This window comes from Salvelinus alpinus, chromosome 12 (assembly GCF_045679555.1).
Source record: "Salvelinus alpinus chromosome 12, SLU_Salpinus.1, whole genome shotgun sequence".
Taxonomy (NCBI): domain Eukaryota; kingdom Metazoa; phylum Chordata; class Actinopteri; order Salmoniformes; family Salmonidae; genus Salvelinus; species Salvelinus alpinus.
In genome coordinates, this window is record NC_092097.1 from 28,078,759 (window position 1) to 28,096,050 (window position 17,292).

At 43.7% G+C, this 17,292-nt stretch overlaps 2 protein-coding genes across 3 annotated transcripts; one reads left to right on the top strand and one right to left on the bottom strand.

Moving 5' to 3' along the window:
- The first annotated feature begins 3,577 nt into the window (after positions 1–3,577).
- Positions 3,578–11,053, top strand: ccdc65 (coiled-coil domain containing 65). 2 transcript variants are annotated; one of them, XM_071337245.1, is made up of 9 exons: positions 3,578–4,973; positions 5,257–5,489; positions 5,622–5,789; positions 6,047–6,216; positions 6,958–7,096; positions 7,911–8,108; positions 9,923–10,141; positions 10,305–10,457; positions 10,541–11,053. In XM_071337245.1, the coding sequence occupies exons 2-9, from the start codon at positions 5,343–5,345 to the stop codon at positions 10,832–10,834; spliced, it is 1,488 nt and encodes a 495-aa protein (XP_071193346.1). In that variant the 5' UTR covers positions 3,578–4,973; positions 5,257–5,342; the 3' UTR covers positions 10,835–11,053. The 2 variants fall into 2 exon arrangements, with proteins under 2 accessions (XP_071193346.1, XP_071193347.1); XM_071337246.1 differs by having other exon boundaries at positions 5,282–5,489.
- On the bottom strand, positions 11,039–14,250 carry LOC139536594 (peptidyl-prolyl cis-trans isomerase FKBP11-like). The gene is made up of 6 exons (XM_071337247.1): positions 13,552–14,250; positions 13,273–13,335; positions 12,192–12,282; positions 11,777–11,810; positions 11,465–11,535; positions 11,039–11,300 (listed from the first exon to the last, which is right to left on the bottom strand). Exons 1-6 carry the CDS (start codon positions 13,663–13,665, stop codon positions 11,098–11,100), a joined length of 576 nt encoding a protein of 191 aa, XP_071193348.1. The 5' UTR covers positions 13,666–14,250; the 3' UTR covers positions 11,039–11,097.
- Between the last annotated feature and the right edge of the window lie 3,042 nt (positions 14,251–17,292).

A 17,292-nucleotide genomic window follows, 5' to 3' on the forward strand; every position in this document is an offset into this window, starting at 1 on the left:
GCTGAAGAAATTAACATCACCAGACCACAAGGTGCAATGACCACCAGGTACTTGATAGTGTTCTGGGTGTAGTAATGGTTGAATGACTCCCCCCTTGAATCCAGATTCTTGCATTCTGTAAAGCAATTTCTGAGCAGTCGATAATCGAGGTTGTTCCTTGGTAGTGGTCCTTAAAACATTGTGGCATTGTAGCACGGATGGTCTCCCTTAGCAACCATGGAATGTACTCCCTCAGACTCTCTTCCATCATGTCAATCCAATAACTAATCACTCAACTGACAATACTCTGGGAAACACCAAACTTTTCTGCTAGGTACTGCTGCAGCAAATTGAGCTTCAGCTTCATCAGAAGTTGGTCTGTCAGGTCTAATTGAAAGCTGCCTTTGTAGAAGGGTAGAAGATGTTCCACCAGGAGGGTAGAAAGGGCAGCAAGAGACAAGCCTGTATGCAGTCAACAGAGTTTTTTTTTTCACCTTTATTTAACCAGGTAGGCTAGTTGAGAACAAGTTCTCATTTACAACTGCGACCTGACCAAGATAAAGCATAGCAGTGTGAACAGACAACAACACAGAGTTACACATGGAGTAAACAATAAACAAGTCAATAACACAGTAGGAAAAAAAACAAAATGAGTCTATATACATTGTGTGCAAAAGGCATGAGGTAGGCAATAAATAGGCCATAGGAGCGAATAATTACAATTTAGCAGATTAACACTGGAGTGATAAATCTTCAGATGATCATGAGCAAGTAGAGATACTGGTGTGCAAAAGAGCAGAAAAGTAAATAAATAAAAACAGTAAGGGGATGAGGTAGGTAAATTGGGTGGGCTGTTTACAGATGGACTATGTACAGCTGCAGCGATCGGTTAGCTGCTCAGATAGCAGATGTTTAAAGTTGGTGAGGGAAATAAAAGTCTCCAACTTCAGCGATTTTTGCAATTCGTTCCAGTCACAGGCAGCAGAGAACTGGAAGGAAAGGCGGCCAAATGAGGTGTTGGCTTTTGGGATGATCAGTGAGATATACCTGCTGGAGCGTGTGCTACGGGTGGGTGTTGTTATCGTGACCAGTGAACTGAGATAAGGCGGAGCTTTACCTAGCATGGACTTATAGATGACCTGGAGCCAGTGGGTCTGGCGACGAATATGTAGCGAGGGCCAGCCGACTAGAGCATACAGGTCGCAGTGGTGGGTGGTATAAGGTGTTTAAGTAACAAAACGGATGGCACTATGATAAACTGCATCTAGTTTGCTGAGTAGAGTATTGGAAGCTATTTTGTAGATGACATCGCCGAAGTCGAGGATCGGTAGGATAGTCAGTTTTACTAGGGTGAGTTTGGCGGCGTGAGTGAAGGAGACTTTGTTGCGAAATAGAAAGCCGATTCTTGATTTGATTTTGGATTGGAGATGTTTAATATGAGTCTGGAAGGAGAGTTTACAGTCTAGCCAGACACCTAAGTATTTATAGATGTCCACATATTCTAGGTCGGAACCGTCCAGGGTGGTGATGCTAGTCGGGCGGGCGGGTGCAGGCAGCGAACGGTTGAAAAGCATGCATTTGGTTTTACTAGCGTTTAAGAGCAGTTGGAGGCCACGGAAAGAGTGTTGTATGGCATTGAAGCTCGTTTGGAGGTTGGATAGCACAGTGTCCAAGGAAGGGCCAGAGGTATACAGAATGGTGTCGTCTACGTAGAGGTGGATCAGGGAATCGCCCGCAGCAAAAGCAACATCATTGACATATACAGAGAAAAGAGTCGGCCCGAGAATTGAACCCTGTGGTACCCCCATAGAGACTGCCAGAGGACCGGACAACATGCCCTCCGATTTGACACACTGAACTCTGTCTGCAAAGTAGTTGGTGAACCAGGCAAGGCAGTCATCAGAAAAACCGAGGCTACTGAGTCTGCCGATAAGAATATGGTGATTGACAGAGTCGAAAGCCTTGGCCAGGTCGATGAAGACGGCTGCACAGTACTGTCTTTTATCGATGGCGGTTATGATATCATTTAGTACCTTGAGCGGGGCTGAGGTGCACCCGTGACCGGCTCGGAAACCGGATTGCACAGCGGAGAAGGTACGGTTGGATTCGAGATGGTCAGTGATCTGTTTATTAACTTGGCTTTCGAAGACCTTAGATAGGCAGGGCAGGATGGATATAGGTCTGTAACAGTTTGGGTCCAGGGTGTCTCCCCCTTTGAAGAGGGGGATGACCGCGGCAGCTTTCCAATCCTTGGGGATCTCAGACGATATGAAAGACAGGTTGAACAGGCTGGTAATAGGGGTTGCGACAATGGCGGCGGATAGTTTCAGAAATAGAGGGCCTAGATTGTCAAGCCCAGCTGATTTGTATGGGTCCAGGTTTTGCAGCTCTTTCAGGACATCTGCTATCTGGATTTGGGTAAAGGAGAAGCTGGGGACGCTTGGGCGAGTAGCTGCGGGGGGGGGGGGGGGGGGCTGTTGGCCGAGGTTGGAGTAGCCAGGTGGAAGGCATGGCCAGCCATTGAGAAATGCTTGTTGAAGTTTTCGATTATCATGGATTTATCGGTGGTGACCGTGTTACCTAGCCTCAGTGCAGTGGGCAGCTGGGAGGAGGTGCTCTTGTTCTCCATGGACTTTACAGTGTCCCAGAACTTTTTGGAGTTAGAGCTACAGGATGCATTTCTGCTTGAAAAAGCTAGCCTTTGCTTTCCTGACTGACTGCGTGTATTGGTTCCTGACTTCCCTGAACAGTTGCATATCGCGGGGACTATTCGATGCTATTGCAGTCCGCCACAGGATGTTTTTGTGCTGGTCGAGGGCAGTCAGGTCCGGAGTGAACCAAGGGCTATATCTGTTCTTAGTTCTGCGTTTTTTGAACGGGGCATGCTTATCTAAGATGGTGAGGAAGTTACTTTTAAAGAATGACCAGGCATCCTCAACTGACGGGATGAGGTCAATATCCTTCCAGGAAACCCGGGCCAGGTCAATTAGAAAGGCCTGCTCGCAGAAGTGTTTTAGGGAGCGTTTGACAGTGATGAGGGGTGGTCGTTTGACCGCGGACCCGTAGCGGATACAGGCCATGAGGCAGTGATCGCTGAGATCTTGATTGAAGACAGCAGAGGTGTATTTGGAGGGCAAGTTGGTCAGAGTGCTTCAAGAGTGCTTCATTGCTCAGCAGGGTTTTGTAGAGAGGTGATGCTGGGCACTGTGTCCCTGCCTCACAGGTAATGGGCTTTACATGATCACCTGAGCTGTAGTTGTGATCACTTAGAGATGGGTCTTCCCATTGGGTTTGGGCATCTCTGAAGGCATATCCATTCTTTCTATTCGTGTTGGCCATTCCCCATTTTCAATTTGGTGAAAACTTGAACCTGTTGTGTCATCTGTTAAGAAATCAGTATGGCTTGTTAAACAAGTCAATGGACAATTAATAACAAAACACCATACTGCATGGATGCTCCTAATAATATGTAATAATCATAATAATTAAGTATATCTTTTTTTTATTGAGTTGTAGAGGAAATAAATTGTGCTATTATGAGACTGCTTAGCTACAAGAGCAAGAGGGAGACACAAAATGAGAGCATGCAAACTGCTCAAGGGTTTGGCTTACCTGTCACTGATGACTGCCTGACCAACACCCGACGCGTCTTCACGAGTGGAGTATCGTAGCCAAGCCATTTTTCTGTGGATGCTCCACTGTAGGCTTATTGTCAAAGAAGTGGTAGGAGCATACAAAGGGACGTTTTGGTGGTTTCTTTAGATTAAACGCTTTGAGCCAGAGCCGCAAAGACTGTGTTTTTAGGAGGTGGATGCAGGTCGTATGGGACTCCACAGATCGATGTAGCGGTTGGTGTTCAAAACATTGCTGTTGTAAAAACTGCCTCCTTCATCCAATTGTGACAGCCTCGTAATGAACATATAATGATTGTCAGGGTGATCGATTAAGATTTTGTGCGATTCTGTCAGTGTAAAACTTTCAAGCTCTCAACGGAAAGTACCACTTTTGCATGCGCTAGCGTCACGCGAATGTTGCCGGAAATAGAAACACAATTGCAACGAACTCGCTGTGACGTTCCAGAATAAGGCGAATTCCATTTTTTTCTGCATCAGAATATAAACGAACTGGACCGGAAGCATGGGTGCCGACCGTACATTTCACAACAATGAGAGTTTTAGAAAGTTTATTCGTTTTCAAAATCATGGACAATTCAGCAAAGCACTCACCATTTTGAACAGGAGGACCTGAGGGATGGGTGCCGACCGAATTATATCTCTCTAGCAACCCTGAATGTTGTGAACGACACAGAAAGCACTCATATGTATTTGTTTTTAATATATAGTTTGCATAATTATGCTATTATCAAATAAATCAAACGTTTACTTATTTTAGTTCAACAAAATAACAATACTACTTTTCTGCGGAAGGATATATGCCATTTTTGCTAGTAATAGACGTAATTTCCATTAATCCGCAATTTACAAACATTTGTTTGTACAATCGAAGTTTCTCTGTTGATGTTACAAATTGACTGGCGCTTCGCTTCGGCATTCCAATAGTTTTCTTTCAATGCTAATTGTAAATTATTTCAATTTGCTAGTGAATAAAAGCATGCGTCTACGTTTTCCTGTCTGTCCTGGACAGCGAGAAATGTCTCCCAAGAAAGGGCACATTTGCCATTATGTTAATTCGCATTACGCTTGCTTTATTTGCATAATGCATCGTTTCTGCAACTGGGTATTGATAAACCTACTTTGCACATTATCACAAGTTACTAAATTAATTCATTTTATGATATTGTTCATTCATTGATAATGATTGCTTTGTCGATGCATAGCATTTTTCCTAGCACTTTATTTTTGGCACATTGGCGGCGCGGTATGTGCAGTCTGGCGCGCCCCCTGGGTGGGTTTAACTCCTAGAATGTTGCTAGGAGACCAAACACAAACTCATTTTGTGGAGATCCCGCTATCATATCTCTAGAATTCACACAGGTAAGACATCGCATCATGTTTGTTGTCGCAAATACAATTACGGGTTGTTTGTAAACTGCATGGACATGGCAGGCTCTGGACAAGACCATATGGCAGTGCGAAATTGCGTCATAGAATGAATGGTTAATTAGCTAGGCGGCTAGGCATTGGTCATGAGTTTTTTACTATGCGTTTGCTTGGTTATTGGACAATGACAACCAACTTGATGTTAATTAAATGTTTAGGCTGTTTTGTGTGGGTTGCTCTTTTTTTTTTTTTAAGTATGTCTGTCTTACCTCTTAAGTCTTGGCTTCCCATTCTGAATGAAGAGAGCGAAGTGGGCCGAGTGACACCAAAACAGCACCCCAGGAAGAGCTTGAGAGAGGAACCATGCCAAAGAAGGGTGCAAAAAAGGGGGGAGCAGGGAAGCAGGCAGGGATGACGGAGGAAGAGAGACTCTTGTACATGCAGCAGAGGGCCCAGGCAGAGGACGAGATGGCCAAAAGGAAGGAAGACATGCTAACTCAATTTCTCAAGGTACGTTCAAGAATGTAACCCAATGAAAAGTCACACAGCCTGATGAAACTTGTTAAGCCTATTCTATTCTCAAAATGTCCTTGCATGACCTCTAAGTACTGTCCCCATCATCTCTGCCCGTAATGCAACCAGGATAAGCTGCAGAAGGAGGAGCGCAACAGTGCAGTGAACCTGCACAAGTTGACGCAGCAGTGGCGAGCAGTTCTCCGCCAGACACGGGCAGCTGAACTGCGCAGTGACATTGCTGTGCTCAGCCAGACCTTTGAGAGGGTGCTGGACCGGAAGGACAGTGTCATCAAGGTTAGGTATTTATTTATTTCCACAAGCATCTGTGAGAGACTTCTTCTTGGTGTGTGTGAGAGACTCAGAAGGCTGCTGAGGGGAGGACGGCTCATAATAATGGCTGGAATGGAGTGGTATCAAACACATGGAAACCATGTGCTTGATGTCTTCGAAACCATTCCATGAATTCTGTTCCAGCCATTACGTCTTCCCAAATTTAGGTATCACCGGCCGCCTGTGGTGTGACAGTCTATATCTCTTTCTCTCTGCTGTAGTGTTTGGTGTGTGACCTGAGTGAGGCAGAGCAGCAGTCAGCCCAGGCCCTGCGCTCTCACCTGGAGTGTGTGGACTGTCTGCTGGCCCTGCAGAAGGGTAGGCTGGCATCCCTGGAGCAGCAGTGGAACAGCGGCCTGGAGGGACTGAGCTACGAATTCAATTCTGAGAGGTGTGTGTAAAACCTTCTCACACACACCATGACAGATAGACCTATCCGTCCAGTTCTCTAATAGACAGACAGAGACACTATACACAGTTCTGCACAACAATTAATATAACTGAATTATGCTGCACTAAACTATTTAATTGAAAAGCTTTTCTAACCTTGATGCAAGTTTGATATTTACTAGATAGTGATGCTCTGTGTTGTATGTGAATTGACAGCTGTGTGTGTGTCACAGGTGACCGGCGGCACCTTAATTGGGGAGGACGGGCTCATAGTAATGGATGTAACGGAGTAAATGGAATGGTGTGGAACACATCATTTCCATGTGTTTGATACCATTCCATTCTTTCCATTCCAGCCATTACACACCATTCCAGCCATTGTTATGAGCAGCCCTCCCCTCAGCAGCCTCCTGTTGTGTGTGTGTGTGTGTGTGTGTGTGTGTGTGTGTGTGTGTGTGTGTGTGTGTGATAGTGTGTGTGAGAGAGTGTGTATCTTAAATAATTCCACAGCACCCCCCCCAAAAAAAATTAAAACTTTGCCTTTCGTGAACTAACACTCGCACTTGACTTTTTCCTACTAGTACTGACTTTGTTGATAGCTTCTTTATTGTGGAAAATTGTACTTACTACGACTAAGATATGTGGTTGTCTCACCTAGCTGTCTTAAGATGAATGCACTAACTATAAATCACTCTGGATAAGAGTGTCTGCTAAATTACTTAAATGTGTGTGTGTTTCCCAGGGAGCAGATCCTGTCCCAGCACCAGCAGGAGTGTGCTTACCTGGAGGATGTGACCTTTGCCATGGAGCAGTTCTACATGGAGGTAGACGGGGAGGCTCGCCAGGACTACCAGAGCACCAGGGACGACATCAAGAACAGGGTAGGGTTCTGGCTCAGACAACCAGCATCAGAGTTGTTTTTCCCTCTGGTGGGCCTCTTTCATTTCCCCTCTCTCCATTTGCAGATCCTCACAATTGGTCTAGGATCATTTCTCCTCTTTAGCATGCTAGCAGATACCCATAGACTTCCAGCCATTGGGCTAATGCAAGTTAGCATTGGCTTGCAAAACTACCTCTAACTTCCTTCATACTGGACACAGACATAAAAATGGTATCCACGAGTTCATCATTTGGGGAAGTAGATAAAGGGCCTCATTGCCAAAATATCCCTTTAACCTTAATGAACCAGCTGTTAGGGGATTTTTTTTTATCGGTTATTTTACCAGGCAAGTTGACTGAGAACACATTCTCATTTACAGCAACAGGTGAGAGGAGGGGGATGAAAGAGCCAATTGTAAACTGGGGATTATTAGGTGACCGTGATGGTTTGAGGGCCAGATTGGGAATTTAGCCAGGACACCAGGGTTAACACCCCTATTCTTACAATAAGTGCCATGGGATCTTTAATGACCTCAGAGAGTCAGGACACCCGTTTAACGTCCCATCCAAAAGACGGCACCCTACACAGGGCAGTGTCCCCAATCACTGCTCTGGGGCATTGGGATACTTTTTAGACCAGAGGAAACACCACTTCCAGCAGCATCTGGTCTCCCATCCAGGGACTGACCAGGACCAACCCTGCTTAGCTTCAGAAGCAAGCCAGCAGTGGTATGCAGGGTGGTATGCTGCTGGCTATTGTGTGTTGGCTTACATTACCTGTCTGTGATCTGGGATCTCCTTTCCCTCTCCCATTAGAACATAGAGGAGAAACATGCGTTGAGGATCCAGTTAGAGGGGACGGTGGAGGGCCTGTGGCGTCAGTTCCAACAGGCCCTACGCAACTACAATGAGGCTACAGAGGACCGTCACATCGCCTTTGAGTCGTTGAGGACCCGCGACCAGCGCAGTGCCCAGGAGATCGACACGCAGATGAGGAGGCTGCAGAAGATGCAGGTCAGTGTAGGGCTACAGAGACTACTTTTCCAATGGGGGCTGATTCAGACTTAGGAAATCTATGCCTTTTTAACATGTTTTGATTGAAACACTTCTCAGTATTTGGTATTCAGACTTACAGTATGCAGGTGTGCAACAAACTCTTTAGGTGTGCCTCCAATATCCGCACTGAATACATTTAATTAAACTGCTGAAAACCCTCCCACTTGTTGGCCAACAGATTTTCTCATGGAGTTTTCATTTAATAGGGTTTTCAGTACATTTATCAAAAACCATCCCGTTAAATATAGTGTACCTTTTAATTATAATTTTCTCAAGACTCACTAGAATATATCAAGAGAACGGGTTCTGAGTATTAGAGATCATTGAAGAAAGCCAGCAAAATATGTTAATCATATTAGTTTCCATTTAGTAGATTTAAAAATCTGTTGATTATTTAGGTTTAGGAAAGTATTTATGAATCTACCTAATTAATACATTTTAAAAAATGGTTTGGAGTGCCTTTATGCACAACGTATATTGATTAATCAAAAATACATAGGTTTGGTTCATCCTGAAAGTTGCCATATTCAGTTGTTCAATCCATGAAATATTGGAAGGGGAGAAAAGTGTAATATAAATCTACCTTAATCCTCACTGATGATGGAACTGTGATGACAACAGTCCAGTTGTCGTGAACCGTGCGCCAGGCTCCAGGTTTAAACTGCCACATTTTGTCTGCGTTCCATAATGATTCAAATAGGCTACATGCCCCAAAATATTGGACAATTTGTAAATAAAAATGATTTACTTCTGCTAGCGACCCTCCGCAACAACCACATGGACAGGACAGCGTTTACAGAGGAAACAAATAAAGGTCTTCAAAATCAAACAATGGAATGATATGAAGGGAATTAACCCTAAATTGGCAGTTAAATAAATGTGTGGTTATTACTTATGGTCGCTACCAATAGAAAATTGTAGGAAACAGGAAAAGTTGGGGAATATGATTAAAACATTCTAGAGCCCACAAAGGTACAATTTGGCATGACTGTCATTCTGCTCGGCTTTGCATCTCCAAAATGTATCCTTAAACGTTATAAGGCCATACGATTTAAATTATGCATAGCGGCACAACATTTCGTACTTCACTGTGGGAAAGGGGCATAAATACCTGTCATGTTGATAAGCTTTTCAGTTTGCAGCCATATTACTGATTTCAAATGTCTCCAGCGATCATAAATTAAAATAAATCTAAAACAATTGTTATTTATATTTACAATCCCCTTATCCAAACGGATTACTCATTTACCTAGCTCTTTATCAATTTATAAATTACAGTGCGTGGAGAATGGCGTTATTACTAAGTAGATGTTTTTCCACTTGGAACCGACGGGTTACTTGACCTTATTCATGGTTTCCTCGTGAGTAAAGGTGGTGGAATTAAGTCAAGGTCAGAATAGACGAATCTGTATATACACCTCTGGCACACCTCCATTTCTGTGATCACCTCCCCAAACTAATATCTGGCGGTCACATGCGTTTCCCCATACTTAAGATCAAGGTCAAAATACGCATAGAGAAAAATGCATAAAAAGGGAATTAAGCTCCATTTACAGGCACGTAACTCGGGTCTGAATTCCTCCTATGTAGAATACAGGGTCAAGAGGACTACTCTGTGCAACAGTCTACCATATGAAAATAGAATGCTTATATTGCTCATTTGTTATGTGATTGTATTATTAACTTTATTTGAATACAGTATTCATGCATGCCCTCTGTGTATGTCAGCATGAGTGCTCATTTCCCACTGTATTTGTGTGTCTCCCCTCCAGGACTCCATCTCTGCTCTGCGCTCTAGGCTGAACTCCAGCCAGAAGGAGAGTGAGGGGGCAGCACGGGGCCTGAGGGCGGCCAGGGAGGAGGTGACCCTGCAGGCTCGCCAGCTCAAGGCCCAGCTGAGCCGTGCCCGCGCAGCCGAGAGGAACCAGCTCACCAACCTCACCGTGCACAGCAACGCCGCTGCCAAGAACCTACAGGGCATCATCACTAAGGTGCTAACGTTAATGCATGTGGACACATACAGTACGTATGATTAGCAGCCAAACATACACACGCTTTGACATGCATACATAGACAGCACACTTATGCATGTGTACTGACTGACATTCACTTCCTATGAATTCTCACACCCTGTCCTGTGATGTTGTGGATCAGGGGGAGAGGCTGCTGCGTCTGGCTGAGATGTGTCGTAAACTGGAGACAGAACATGAGAAAGTCCTGCCCTTCTACATCTCATCTCTCACTGCTGAGGAAGAGAGCCAGGAGAGAGCTAATGCTATGGAGCCTCCATCTGAGGAGCTGGCACAGGTATTGGTAGTACTGTATTATACACACACTGATCTGATCTTTGACTCCCACTTTACTTCTCATTTGTAACCCGGTGTGCTCAGGCCATGCTGGACTACCTGGTTCTGGAGCGGTTCTGGCAGCGTTATAACAAGGTTCTGCTGGAGCGGCTGTGTTTGGAACGGGAGAGAGGAGCTCTGACCCAGGAGAATCAGCAACTGCGGATCTTACTGCGCCAGTACCTGGATGGCATCTCTGTTAGCGACGAGATCCTCCGCCATCGCAACCCCCTGCTGATGGTGTCACAGCCCACCCTCGCCGTTCAACCCACTGCTGACGCCCAACGCAAGCGCCACACTGTCATTGAGGCAGCACATGTTGTGCAGCGCACGCTGTAGACACAATAACAGGCTCAGATCACACACCATCACTCCTAGATTAACTTCAAAAGGGGTTTAAGTTGTACACTGACTAGGAGTAAATAACTTCAAACTGCCAGAATGCACTCCTTCTGACAGAACTCAATTCCTTATTCTATTTGTGTGTAACTTCTTTCTACCAGGTGTCTTACAATATCCATCAAATAAAAGAGGACTATTCCATCTGATAATAACAACGTTCCCTTGTTTTTACATTTTATTATTTAAATAGTTCTGTGAGTTTATTTATTCTTGCTCTTCTTGGCCTTCTTCTTGCCTGGCCGCTGGGCATTGGCCTTGTTATAGAGGTAGAGGCCCACCATGCCCAGCAGAGTGGGAACAAGGCCCAGACATACTAGGGGGAAGACATCATTCACCATCTTCTGCCATGGGGTTGCCTGGATCAGTGACATCACCTCCACTTCAAACTCTAGAGCAGCATCAGCTAACAGGACAGAGGGAAGAAGAGTGAGAGAGGATCAACTACTGAGTTGTGTGTTGCTGTGCTCAGCCAGACCTTTGAAAAGGTGCTGGACTAGCTAGACAGTTATCAAGGTGAGATATTTATTGCCATATTTATTGTGTGTATATGCAGATGTGTTTAAGTACCTGGGATGGTGGGAGGGTATCCTCGCTTTCCATAGGCAAGGTGTGGTGGAATAGTGGTCTTGATTTTTTGTCTAGAGGACCATAAGACAGAACAAGGTTATTCTCATAGATTTATGTTATCCACTATTTGTGACATTTTACCAAAGTAATTTGAGACAGGATCTTTGACTGCTTCCCATAGTGGTAATATCTATATTTGAAACTAATTGTCCTTGCTTAGCCAAGTCATATTGAATTCCTAGTGGAAGTGGTTCTAAATGAATGTAGTCCACTTCAAAATGTTGTATTGGCAGACCGTGACCGTTTACTTACCCTTCACAAACGCCTACCAAGCTCTGTTCCAGACCTGTTGGAGATACAGTATCACAGTGAATGATGCAATAACAAACACTGCAAGTGTGAGCTATATTTGAAGGTATATTTAAACAATAAGGCACGAGGGGGTGTGGTATATGGCCAATATACCACTAAGGGCTGGATACAGCCCACATGCCACAAACCCCCCAGGTGCATTATTGTTATGAACTGGTTACCAACGTAATTAGAACAGTAAAAATAAATGTTGTCATACCCGTGGTATATGGTCTGATATACCACAGCTGTCAGGCAATCAGCACTCAGGGCTAGAACCACCCAGTTTATAATACTGTTAACTTAAGCTAGTGTTCCTGTTTTGTGTGATCAATATATTGTCTAAAACTGTCTTTTTGAATGGTTGTGATTTTACCAGGGATAACGGTCCTCTTTCCCAGCACAACAACAAGGGGGTCCCGGGACAGTGATGAGTCAATCACCTTGCCATCTGCCAGCAGTTTACCCTGTTCAGAGCATTGGAACAATATGGTAGGTGCATGTTAAGAGATTTTGCACGAGCTTGATCAGCTTGATTCTGCATCAGCTTGATTCTAATCTAAATGGAAGGTTAAGATGCATATCCCGTTCAAGTCACATTAAAATGTGAAACACTTGACAGACTGTTTAATGTTCTTTACAGGAGTGGCTGCACTGGGCACACTGGTTGAATCAATGACATCGTCGTGTCAATGAAGTCACGTGGGACCATTCTAGCCAATGAGATGGCAGACACGCCTGTGAACAACCGCACAACGGTTTTCACTAGTTAACAGCCACAGTCAAATGGCTTTATCGTAAAAATGAAAACAAAATGTGCTTTTAATTTAAGGTTAGCGGTGTGGTTAAGATTAGAAAACGCAACCTACTGCTGAAGACAGATTTTAGGCCCAGTTATGCCTCATCCTTTCTGGTTTGGTCATGTTCTCCTGCTCAGACATTGCTGAGGCATGACAGATCTTACAACGCCTGGTTAGGCATTTTACTTATCAAAACCACATGTTAAATCTGGTAATGAGCAGGAGTGCTGACGTGTTGTAGCTCCCCCATCACACTACCGAGTAGAATGTTTGGCACGCGAAAAACGTGTCCATTGCACATGGGGTAAAACACGCAATTTACTTGCCATCACAGATATGATTACAAACTAAATGTAATGCAAAACTGAAAGTTGCTTTTATTTGACAATATGATTGGCACACGAATTTCCCAGTCTTTAGTGAAAAACGAACTTGCTGCTTTACACCGTGCCACATAGGCAACATCATATCGAGTCAAATGTATCGAGGTGCAATGAATCAGCACCACTTCAATTGCAGAGAACACTTTTGACCAGATTTAATAAAAATCGACATTTGTCTCTTAAGCATGTAGGCTAGGTCTGATGTCAAACAGGGCGGTGCCTAGCCTACCTTTGAAAATGTTAGTTAGGCTATTAATTTACATGTTTTTCTTACCGTATAGTGGATTTGTAGCGTGTCTCCCATTTCTGACATTATAGAGCAAGTTTCGGGTTTCACCTTATGAAGGGGGGAAATCAAGTAATTTGCATTCCAAATAAATAAAATACATCGTTTTATTACATAAATAAGCGATACATTAACAATGTTAACAATAACAAGCTGATAGGCCTACATTGTTTCAATTTGGTCTGAATGTTGCAATGCATTGTATTCGGCTCGTGCAAGAGTCGCCACTTTCCTATCGCTGCTTTGGAGAAAATAGACAGAACTCACCAAGGTTTCCACCAATAACTCTTCCACAACATTTTGCTCGGCTTCAGTATCCTGTGCTGCAACATAAACGAAAGCAGCGAGCATGACTAGGATGACCCCAGTCTTGGCTTTCATTGTAAATCCGACCTTTTGGAAAACTACCCAACTAACTTCAGTGAAGCAAGCGCCTACGATTGACTATCGAAGGTAAAGCAGGCTAGACGCCGGTTAAGGCTGGTGTGTTGTTATATTAGGCTATGGCGATAACAGGGCAGCCGAACCGCGGACGTTGTCCTAAAACACCTGGGTCGCCGAAGTGCCCGCCTTAAACATTCCGCCAGCAACCCAGAAGTCCCTTGCTGATGGGTAACAGTGCAGTTACATTCTTTGTGTCGGTTGAGGGCAGTTGTGAGTATGATAAAAGCCCCAGCAGTTCGGATATGTCCTTTCAACCTGCCTAGGACCAGGCTACTTTCATCGCGAGTTGAAACCTCAGATCATGGGGGTTCCCATGGTTGCTGCCCGTTGTGCTGTATCTGATTCGCGCTATAGCCTATTTGCTTGTTTACTTTCCATACCTCACATAAGTCACCACCGTCTGTACTGACCTGTGTGCCAGCTGGACTCAATTACGTGTATATAAACCCTAGATTGTTAATTCTATGGTTGACCATTGAGGCTTTGAAGCCATCGGTCCGCCATATTGGCACTCCCCAGTGCAACCTGGTCTCAGAGCAAAACGTATTATATTTTACCCAAAAAATCTAGCACCTCCATTTAGTGTGATATGTTACATTACATTGACCAACCAATGTTGTAGCGGTCGTACAATATCATATGAATTGCAAGACGTATAGTATCCTACGTCTTGATCATTTAGTATGACATATTTTGTTTGATTGCTTTAGTATGATATAATACGTTTGACTGCTTTAGCATGATACGTTAGGTTAGGCATTAAGGTTAGGGCTAGGAGTTAGATTAAATGGTTAACTACCATGTTAAGTTGTTGCAATGTAGTTAAAAAGTAGTAAGTAATTGCAACGTTGCTAATTAGCTAAAATGCTATAGTTGTCTGTGATGAGATTCGAGCACGCAACCTTTGGGATGCTATATTTTCGCATTATACATCCAACCACGCTTCTTTCGTTTTTGCCTCAATTAATCTAATGTCAGACCAAACATAACACATCATACTAATTTCAGTGTCCTGGATTTACATAGACCAATGTAATGTAACCTAACATAAAGTAACAATTCATACTAAATGGAGTGGCACAGATTTTAAGAAAATATAAGCAGCCCTCCATAGGAATGAATGGAATTCTACAGTATTTAAATGAAATGTTTCAAGTACAAAAGTACATATATTAAAGCATTTTTGTTGTTGTATTGGGGATAGTAACGTTAGAAATTTCATAAAAATTATAGCTTAAGAATTTTATTTTTTGTTTATCTCACAATATAATTTTAAAATATTCATTAAGGTGTCTGTAATATAACACGTGGCAAAAACGAATTTAGACACTAATAAATGCATTTCTATAGCTTCCAAAATATTTTTTACAAGATGGAGGCACGTTGGTTTCAACACAGCACCCCATATTAGTCATCTAGTGTATTTATGAATCATTGGCTAAAATGCAGCTCTTTAAAAGAGAAGGGTGCAATTGCAGCGTTCCTGCATTGGCAGGAACCCCACTATATATAATTCTATTGGTCCATTTTTAAAATAGGACTCCCGTACACAGTCTGGAGGCGGAGGCGCTCCAGTACAGTAGGTGGCGGTAATGCACCATAAAGTTGGATGGAAACCACCAATAAACCCCACAGAAGAAAGGACAGAGGCGAGTCCAGTGTTGCCAACTTAATGATTTTGTCACTATATTTAGCGAGTATTCATACCCCTCTAGCAATATATATATATTTTTTAAATCGACTAGCGACAAATCTAGCGACTTTTTCTGGTGTTATTGGAGACTCTGACGTGAAAGCACATATCGTTCTTATTCTTCTCAACAAGCAGCGGGTGCTGCCATGGGCCCAACCCCCGTCACAAAGCACTCACAGCCGGGCCCAGTCCTCGCGCAGCAGTCCCTCCCAGCTGCAGTCAGAGCAGGAGATGTTCACCCCTCCGCATCCAGACTGCAAATGAATCGCAATCAGCCGCCGCTGGCTGATCCCGCCCTGGCTTACATTCAGGGCGGGATGTAAATGTAAAATGTTCTTTGTCTAAAATAAATCACTGCACAAAAATAAATCACTGCATTTGACTCACACAGCCTCAGTCACTTACTCACCTTGTCCACTGTGTGTGTGCCTCTCTGTGACATAAGCTAAACATCTAGCTGGCTAGCTCATCATGTCTCAGTCTAAACTGTACACTCAAAAATACAGAAAGGAGTGGGAATCAAACCCTGAATTCAAAGGCTGGTTGAAGCCATTTATTGGAGATGATACACAGGCATACTGCCTGTATTTATTGTAAGGCTGATTTCTACGCCAAACTTAGTGATGTAAAAAAAACACATGACAACTCAAAAACATACTCAAAAAGCAAAGCCTTATAACAGTTCCACCCAAAACAAGCTGCCATTGATGGTTAAAAAAATGGACTCTGCAAAAAAGGCTGAGGCCACCATGGCATTAGCTTTCGTTGAACACTGTTCCATGCTGGCATGTGATCACATTGGAGAAGCATGTAGAGCTGCTTTCTCAGACTCCACTGCTGCTACCCACTTCAAAATGCACAGGACAAAGTGCACAGAAATGATTAATGGTGTTCTAGCACCATACTTTCTGAAAAAGTTGGTCGCAGATGTGGGTGACCAGCGTTTCAGCCTCCACGATGAGTCTACGGATGTAAGTGTTTCTAAGTACCTGGGGGTTGTGATAAGGTACTTTAGTGACACCAAGCAGACAATGCTGAATCCACTGGCAAATGTTGATGTACTCAAAGGGCCAATAAGAAGCATTGCAGTACATGTCAGTTTTCAATGTGGAGGAAACTCTAAAGCACAATAAGAGCCCTGGAGAAATAGAAAAATAGCCAACCTCCTTGGCTACTCCCCTGCAGAGATAGACAAGATTGTCCAGCAATGGCATGCCATCCATCTTAGTAAATGGAATGAGACAAAAAACACTGGGCTTCTGGAGTGAGATTGGGAAGTTCAGGGATGCAGCTGATATCAACCCGTTTCAAGAACTTGCCATGGCTGCTGTGTCTGTGTTGTCCTTGCCACACTCGAATGCTGAAGTCGAGAGAGTATTCAGACAGATGAGTGTGGTAAAAAGCAAACTTAGAAATTGGATGTCCTTGCAGACCCTTAACTCCATCCTGTACATTTGATATGGACTGAAGCTGTCTGGTGAGGCTTGCTATGAGCACCAGCTGCCTGATAATGTTTTGCAGCTTTTTTGGCACATCAGCTGCTTACTCATTTAAGTCAACTCCCTCAGTTGCTGAACCTGCCGTAGAGAGCCTTGACCAAAATGACAATGACCAACTCTCTGTGAGCCAGCACAGCCTGTGTGTGTGTGTGTGTGGAGGGGGGCTGGGGATTTTTTTTTAAACCTGAATTAGGGCCAGACTAGTTTCCATAATTTTCTCACATTGCCATTGACAGTTTTTTCTATTTACTCTTTTTGGTCCATTTAAATTGTTAATGTAGATTGTATACAAAAAAATGTAAAAAATGTTATGGTTAAAAATGTTCATGTTTTACTGTGACTTGTTGTAGGCTCCTAAGTGGACCATAAAAC

Excerpts from the sequence above, each read along its gene's own strand:
- LOC139536594 (XM_071337247.1), bottom strand. The coding sequence starts at position 13,665 with ATGAAAGCCAAGACTGGGGTCATCCTAGTCATGCTCGCTGCTTTCGTT. Across the intron at positions 12,283-13,272 it reads CGCTACAAATCCACTATACG|GGTAAACTGCTGGCAGATGG; the intron begins GTAAGAAAAACA and ends TGCTCTGAACAG. Across the intron at positions 11,811-12,191 it reads AAAGAGGACCGTTATCCCTG|GTCTGGAACAGAGCTTGGTA; the intron begins GTAAAATCACAA and ends TATCTCCAACAG.
- ccdc65 (XM_071337245.1), top strand. The coding sequence starts at position 5,343 with ATGCCAAAGAAGGGTGCAAAAAAGGGGGGAGCAGGGAAGCAGGCAGGG. Across the intron at positions 8,109-9,922 it reads GGAGGCTGCAGAAGATGCAG|GACTCCATCTCTGCTCTGCG; the intron begins GTCAGTGTAGGG and ends TCTCCCCTCCAG. Across the intron at positions 10,458-10,540 it reads CATCTGAGGAGCTGGCACAG|GCCATGCTGGACTACCTGGT; the intron begins GTATTGGTAGTA and ends CGGTGTGCTCAG.